Raw genomic sequence first — 7,990 nt, forward strand, 5'->3', positions numbered from 1 at the left:
CTCCAAAGGGGACATGAGCAGGAGGAGTTCGCTTGGAGTGGAGGGAAAAGGGGTACCGGTCAGTCCAGAGTGTAGATTACTGTATCTCCCTTAAAACCAAAGGATTAGCAGTGTCAGTGCCTAATGACTTGGGCAAGTGCCCCCCTCTGGCAGCTGTTGATCCGGGCTCTGAGCCCCTGTCCACATAACACCAGCAGCGTGGATCCCCTCCAGCTGCTCCTCAGATCCTGGCCCTTACCAAGCTTCTGGAAAGGCTTCAGGAATGGTGGGGGCCGGGTGGGGGGAGGGCAGCGGTTCAGAGACTAAAGTAGACTGAATTTTTTTTTAATTTTATGTATTTAAGTCATCTCTACACCCAACGTGAGGCTTGAACTCACCACTCGGAAATCAAGTCCCATGCTCTTCCCACGGAGCCAGCCACGTGCCCTCCGATTTATCTTTTTAAGGGCCAGAGCCTTTCTCTTAACGGTGAGTTAGTCAATCATCAGTGTTTTCATTACAGTTAATTTTCACCGAGTTTTCAAAAACAGGTGTGTTGCAAAGAATTCTGATTTTTAAATAAGAACAATAGCAGTAGCATTAACAATAATATTGACTTTGTCTCTGCCAGGACTCCATCCAGTCGGAGACCAACAGCGGTCATCTGGGGGGCCTGGCGGCTGGCGCTCGTTCCCACCTGCCAGCCTCTCCCCTGCCCAGGCCATGCCCGTCCCGCATGCTGCGAAGCGCTTTCCACTCCCGCAGCTGCGCGTCTCTCCAGGAACCAAGGTGGAGATGCCCTCGCCTGGTGGTCAGTCTCTGAGCTCGAGTCCCTTTTACCCGCCCTTCCTTGCCCGCCTAGATCGTGGACTCTCCGCATTCCTGGGAAGACCTTCCAGAGCTTTCTGAAGCGGGTCCCAGACAGAGCGGCAACGCCTTCGGCCCATGGGTTCAGTTAGTTTACCTTATTACGGAGAAACGCACTCTTGGAGGTATTGAAACTAGCCAGTCCCTGGTCTGAGGAATGGGTACACAACACTCGTGTTCTCTCGGCAAAGGCCTGCCCGGGATTCAGCTTGTGTCAAGGCCTTGCGCTCGGCAGGCGCCGGCCTGGAGGTTTCAGCCTCCGAGAGGCGCAGGGCTCCGCTGGCTCACCTTAGGCTAGAGGAGAAAGGAGAGGAGCGCGGCACTGGGTGCCCCCCTCCCAGCAGAGTCTGGGGCGGGGCTCAGGGAGAGGGGGCACAACAGAAGGCTCCCCACTTCGGGCGAAGGCCGGAGTGTCCCCTCCCCAGTGCGTACAGAGGCCTCCTCGCCTCCCCCCAACCTCGGAGTCCCCAGCCCTTCTTCAGGTCCCTCCAGGCTTTCCCCCGCGGCTTGACCTTCTCCCGCCTTCCCAAGACCGGAGGTGCCCCCCCACCCCTCCTCCCACTTCCCCCCTCTTCCTGCAAAGCGTTTAAGAGAGTAGGGGCGGAGGCATTGGAGACCACCTACCAGAAACTTCAAGTTCAATGGCAAAGTCCCTGCCCCTCCCTCCGGGCTCGGGCAAAAGCTGTCGCTCTTCCTCATTCTGGGGGCGACTGAACTCTTGCTGCCGCCGTCCCCTCTCTCACTTCGGGGTCAGTTTAGGGGAGGGGAGCCAGTGGTGGGACTCTTTCCTTACCCCCCATCGAACACCCCCCACCCCCTTTCTAGACAGAGGCAACTTGTAGCGGACGGAGGCAGAAAGGCTGGCATCAGTGCCCCACTGGATGTTTTTAAGTCTCTCTCCAGGCCCAGATCAGCAGCGGGGGCGGGGGGGGGGAAGGGGGGAACGGTGCGCGGCGGGGGGGAGGGGCGGGGGCGGGGAACAGAGGGGTGTCCCACTCAGGTGAGAGGCCCAGGGCCGCTCTAGGGCTTTCTGCCCCCTTTCCTGGAGAGGAACTGTTCAGGTCTGGGAAAAGAAGATACAAATTCCTTCAAAAACAGCAGCACGGCCTCCCTCGGCCCCCGCGCAGCAGGCGCCCCGCGCTTTATTGCAGGTTTACGTATCTAACCCACCATTGTAGCTCTGCGGCTTCTATTAGACCAGACGCAGGCGGCGGCGCAGAGCTTCCCCCGAAGGAAGCCTAATTAAAGTGCAGCACTTAGGACCTCGGATAAAACTTTAATGAAGGGGAGGAGGGGAGGGCAGTTTTCGCGTTGGAAGAGGGGAGCCGGGCCGCTGGGAGCGCTGGCGGGGCTCGATCGGGGCCTTTTTCCAGCCTCGGGGGCAGCTTCCGGCTCTGGAGCGACTCACAGTAAGGCGGGGGTAGGGCGGGGGACACAGCCTTGCGGATTCTCCGCGGGCCGCGGCCTCGCTGGGTCCGGAGCGGCCGGCAGCGTTCGCCAGCGTGAGTAAAGGACCCCAGGGCTGGAGCCCCCGCGCCTGGCTCTCTTCCGGGCTGCCGCGGGAATTTAGATTCGAAAAGAGCTTCCAGAGATCGCGTCTGTGCAGTTCTCCACCAGTGTCCCCTAATTCAGCCTCCGGAAGCCTAATAAAATACAACTGCTTTGGAGTTAGACCTGATTTCGGTCCTGCAGCCGGCGTAGACGCGACCCTCTGATCCGTTTGGACGCTTGCTAAGACTCACAGCGGGAGGTGTTCGGCTCCGAGTCCGGGAGAGGGCGTGGAGGGCAGCTCGGAGGACAATTAACGCTGGTAGATAAAGACGTTCTGGGGAAATTTTCGGGAGTGTATTTGTACGCTTCCCCGTGCATTTCTTTATGAGAATGTTGTCTGAATTTGCCTGTTTATGAACGTTGTGTTCGCATGTTTCAGGCTGAATAATTTTTAGCAAGACACGCTGCCCCGTAGCTACAGATGGCCCTATTCCAAACCAAATCGCTGTAGACAAGCGACTGCGGGTAGATGGGTTTTGTTGAAATGGAACACAAATTAGCGAGAGATTGTTAAATGCTCGGTCTCGGTGGGGGGGGGGGGGGGTCTAATGTGCCTCGGGAGTAAAAATGGTGTTTGGAAAGGGGTTTCATGAAAGGATTCAAAGCCAAAAGAAATTTAAATTTGTTTTGTTTTGCACAGGTTCCAAGTTCATCCCTGAGGTGGGGGGGGGGGGATACGAGGGGGCGGGGCGGTGTCGCCGAGAACTGCTCGGCGGAGGAAGATAACACTCCAGCCGCTTGAAGTCCTAGACCCGGGGCAGAAGGTGCCGCAGCCCTGCTCCTGGAGGCCCGACTGGCCTGTTTATTCCACGTCTCTCGTGTGGCCCTCCTTGCCTTCTTTCTGGGTCTCCCGCTTGCTGGACCGATCCATCTGCCGGTACGTTGGCCCAATTCCAGGCGGCTCCGGATCCTGGCTCTCTCACGAGCTACCCCAAACTCTCCACCCCCGGAGGCCCCAGACCCCAGGCATCCGGAAGCCAGAGGCTCGGTTGGGGGATTAAGGCCCAGCCGCCCGGCGAGTTTCCCTGAGATAGCAAACTTCTGCCGGCAGGGGGCGCCCTTGCCTTTGTAATAGTCCACAAACTCACATTGATAGCCAAATAAATCTCTAAAATCCCAAATCTTTTTTGTTCGTTCTGAAATTATTGCGAACGAATAATAGAACGAAACTTTCAGTCCCTGGTAACGGTGTGGAGGAGATAGAGCCCTGGAAGGGCAGAGTCTCGAGGTCTCTTTCAGGCCTCCACCTAGGTTGGCTAGTTTAGTCCTAAAGTGTCAACCCCTTGTGGGGCTTTTCCTCTCCTCGTGTGGAGACCCCGCACCATGGAGCCCCCTTCATGTGTCCCACACCCTGCCCCCATGACCATAGGCACTGAAGTCTCGCCATTTCTGAAGTGGTGAGGGAGGGGTCTGCACACACTATTCTTGAGAACCTGCAAAGTTAAAGCTGCTTGCTGGAGACCTCTTGAAGGAGAATGTGAAAGGCAGGAAGTAACTTCCTCTGAGCCAGGCGCTTTACCCAAGAGCTTAAACTGGACCACGGGGCTTGGAAGGTTGTTTTGTTTTGTTTTTAATCACAAAATTGACACACACACCCCAAAGCCGACACAGTCTCTCAAGACCCAAGAGGGAAGGGTGACTGGCAATCTTTGGGGCCTTTCCCCTTAGCCCTGGGTTCCTCTTTGGTAAATAGATTTTAGGAGAATCTGAGTTGCTTCCTATCTCATTCCCAGGAGAGGAGCCAGGATTAGGGGGTCCCACCCAATGGCGGGCTGTAAACACCCCAAACCCTGGGCAACACAGGGCTTCCTGGAGAACCACGAGGCTGAGCCAGATCCTAGAGGCTATTGTGATGGTCACCGCGGGCCTTACAGGCTGCTCCGATGGCGGCTTGGGTCGTCTGTGGTGCAGGTCCTCTCCACTTGGAGCCTAGGCTCTAGATCACCGGGATGCCCCAGCCCAGGCTACAGGAAGACCCAGGGCAAACCAGCTGACTTGGCTGTGGGACCATGGTCTTGAATCCCACAGGGCCCTGGGCCCAGGTACACGACAGGAGGGAGGCGGCACAGAGGTGAAGACTCCGTGTCAGGGTCCTGGGCTCTGCAGCTCTGCAAACAGCCAGTCTGCCCCAGGTTTCTGGAATTCCATACTATGAGTCTCTGTCTACGTGGATGGAGAAAAGAGAGTTGGCGCCAACGTGATCTTCCATCCACCCAGGGTTCAGGGCACTTGGACTAAACCAGGGCAAAGTGACAAGGAAAGAAATCTGCAGCCCCAGTTGCCTAAGATGCCTGACCTTGGTCTTTGGGTTTCTGCCACCCACTGTTCTCCCCTGACACACACACACATACACACAAAAGGGCCTGCCCCATTTCCCAGGCCCGAGGCCCCCTGCAAGCTTCTCTTGGTACCAAGGGGAGGCAAGCAGAGGGGGAATGGGTGGTGAAGGGTCATTTTCTGGTTTTCTTTCCACCCTGGCTATTCCAGCGTGTTTGCGACGTGCCTGCCAGTAGGGTCACATTCTACTCTCTAGTTCTGTTACTATTTGTGCCTGGGAGGGGCACGTCTACAAGGCCACAAATACCTATCTCATGCAGCTCCCAAATGCCCAATGAACCATAATCTGGACAAAACCACCGAGAAGGTTAAGGGAAGACTTGGAAAGTTTAGGGAAGGAAATGAGAGATGGGAGAATTATCCAGGCGCTTTCTCAAATTCCGTTTTTCTGGAGGAAAGAGGACTTGGACTCAGGAGGGCAGCTCTCTGGCTTCATTTTCACCCAAGGACAAAATCTAAGAGTTCACAGTGGGACTTCCGAAATGGCTGGGTACAACCTTGGGAGTGGGCAGCGAGGGAGGGACGGGGGGAGGAAGGGAGAGGTGCCCTCCAGGGTTGTCCATCCTGCCCAGGGGTCATCTTAGAAAAATGCTAAATAAGAAACAGTAGTCACAGGGATGAATCTGCCTTTTCTCCTCTTTGCGGCAGTTACTGGGATGGGGGATGGGATTTGGAAATGGAAGTGGATCCAGAGGAAGCTTCCCTGCTTTGGGTCTCCCTCCAAGTTTATTCATAATCAACTCAATTCAGGCAAGCAGTTTCTAAAGTGCTCTTCAGAGCTCTAATTAGAAAATATGAAACTAATTATCATAGTAACTCATACTGGTTATGGTGATTACTGCCACCACCAGGATGAATGATTGTGACTGCCACCCGCCCTGTGGGTGGTGTGTTACTCTGGTGGACTGAACTGTAACTCTGGGCCTCATGGGCACCCTAGAACACACAGGGGCACCCAGGCCATCCCTGAGAAACAGCCCAGGAGCTGTGGCCTGGGAGCCCCTCAGCAGAGTCCTGTGCTCTAGCCTGGCACCCTTGGGCTCTGGGTCTCTCCAGGATACTCCCACTTCTCCCCCACCTCCCCAGCCAGGGATCTCCCTCACAGATTAGTGGTGGTCTTGACCTTGGCCAGGACTTTCTTCTCCTTAACCCGGCGGTTCTGAAACCAGATGGTGATCTGACGCTCTGAGAGGCTGGTGGCCGCCGAGATCTTGCGCCTCTTGTCCTTGGTGATGAACTTATTCGCTGAATACTCGCGCTCCAGCTCCCGCAACTGCCCCTTGCTGTAAGGAATGCGCTTCTTTCGGCCACGTCGGAAGGCACAGCCATCCGGAGGGTGCTGCACACCGGACTCTGCGCCCAGGAGAAGGAGGGAGAGAAAACCTCGTTCAGACCTCTGCCCACAAGCCCAGGCGAAGACCCCAGGCCCTACAAGCTAAGTAATCCTACAGGAGCACCCAGATCACCCTCTGGACACGCGTACACTCTCACTCCCCCTGAGCACCAGGGGACACCTTCACTTCCGGCTGGTTTCTGATGACCGCTTAGGCTTGGAAAGACCAGGCTTCTGCAGGCCACCCTCACCTATCACTGTCCTCGCGACTGACTGCAGGGCTGCAAACACACCCATCACGCATGGCCAGACCTTTGCCCACAGTCACACATACCCACCCTCGCATGCATTTTCAGCCTCTTGGCCTCTCTTATAGATCCTGCAGGCAACTTAGGTAGAGAAGGGCATGCATTTACGCGCGCGCGCGCACACACACACACACACACACATACACAACACGCACACATATACGCACCCCTAAGTTATGACTTCAGGAAATCTAAAATTTCCTTTGGAAACTGAAAAATTCATCTGAGACAAAATGAGGGCTTGAATTCTTTACAGAATATCCGATATCTGTGTTCCTACCCACCCCACCACCCCTACTCACTGAATTGAGTCATTTTGGTGGAATTAAACATGGGATCTGAGAGGTGGAAACAGCTTGAGCCCCAGCAGCAGCAAAAAGAACCAAACACTCGGACCTAATGAAAAGCTGGTCCCATGGCCTCCTAGGTTGGCAAAGCCCACAGCCCCGGCTCCCTTCACTTCCTCCCATGCCAGCGCGGCCTACAACCTCTCTGTCAGCACCAACGTGACCCAAAATAGCGGGGCAAGTTACCTGCAAATGCCGCCTTCCAGAAGGGACCCAGTGGGTTCTGTTCCCCCTGGCAACACATCTGGCCATTCCAGCCCCCGGTGAGGGCCCAGGGCTGGTAACTGTCCACAGGCAGCAGGGAGTCGTGGCGGGGCTCCCCCGGGGCACCCAGAGTCTGCACCACCGACACATCCAGGTAACTGGCCATTGGCTGGTAGGGTCCTGGGTACCCCGGATAGAAGGCAAACTCGGTGGGCCGGCTGGGGTACTCATCCCCGGGCGCGGCAGTCTCGGCGGGATAGGCAGCGAGGGTGGCCGCCTGGGCACAGGGCTTCAGCGAGCTCCGGGACACCCGGCAGGAATAGTACCCGCCTCCAAAGTAGCCATAGGGCACCGCAGCAGGGGCCGTCCCCTGGGGCACCCCGGGGCACGGGTGGCACTGCTTTGGCGGTTCCGCAGAGCCCGGCAGGTCCAGGGGGGCATAGCTGACGGCGGCGTGCAGCAGCGGAGGCGCCCCGGCGGCGGGGTGGCTGGGGAGGGGGGAGCGGGCGGCTAGATTCCGGCTCCCTCCCGCTCCGGGCGAGCCTTCCATGGCCTTGGCCCCGTCCAGGGTGGCATAATCGCCGGGCTCCATGGGGCCGAGGGTCGGCTCATGGGGTGCTGGGGGCGGGGGATCCGGGGGGCACCCAGCTCGCTCTCCCCACTCAGGCCCCCAGGAATCCAAGGCGTTTTAAACCGCTCCCAGCTCGCAGGGCGCCTGCCTTCGCTCCAGCCCGGCCGTCCTGACGCAGGACACGCAGGTGCCAGGGCACGCGCGCTGATTGGCTGCGGCCCCGGGGAGAGAAGCTCATAAAATCTTCATGGCAGAAATTGCGAAAATACTTTACCCTGCTTCTGTCTTTCTCTCGCCCGCTCCTTCCTTCCTCCCTCCCTCCCCCCCTCCCTCCTTCTCTTCCTCTCTCCCTCCCTCCCTCCCTCCCTCCTTCTCTTCCTCCCTCCTTCCCTCTCTCTTCCCCTCTCTCCCTCTTCCCTTCTTCCCCTCTCCCTCTCCCTCTCTTTTATTGCATTGGAAAACTGGAACAGCAAGGAAAGCTGCTTCCCAGTTT

General features: G+C 57.2%; 1 protein-coding gene across 1 annotated transcript; it reads right to left on the reverse strand.

Annotated features, from left to right (window-relative positions):
- Window positions 1–5,690: 5,690 nt before the first annotated feature.
- On the reverse strand, window positions 5,691–7,613 carry HOXB13 (homeobox B13). Its single transcript, XM_047708158.1, has 2 exons — window positions 6,909–7,613; window positions 5,691–6,087 (listed from the first exon to the last, which is right to left on the reverse strand). The coding sequence occupies exons 1-2, from the start codon at window positions 7,516–7,518 to the stop codon at window positions 5,834–5,836; spliced, it is 864 nt and encodes a 287-aa protein (XP_047564114.1). The 5' UTR covers window positions 7,519–7,613; the 3' UTR covers window positions 5,691–5,833.
- Window positions 7,614–7,990: the final 377 nt, after the last annotated feature.

This window comes from Lutra lutra, chromosome 16 (assembly GCF_902655055.1).
Source record: "Lutra lutra chromosome 16, mLutLut1.2, whole genome shotgun sequence".
Lineage (NCBI taxonomy): Eukaryota > Metazoa > Chordata > Mammalia > Carnivora > Mustelidae > Lutra > Lutra lutra.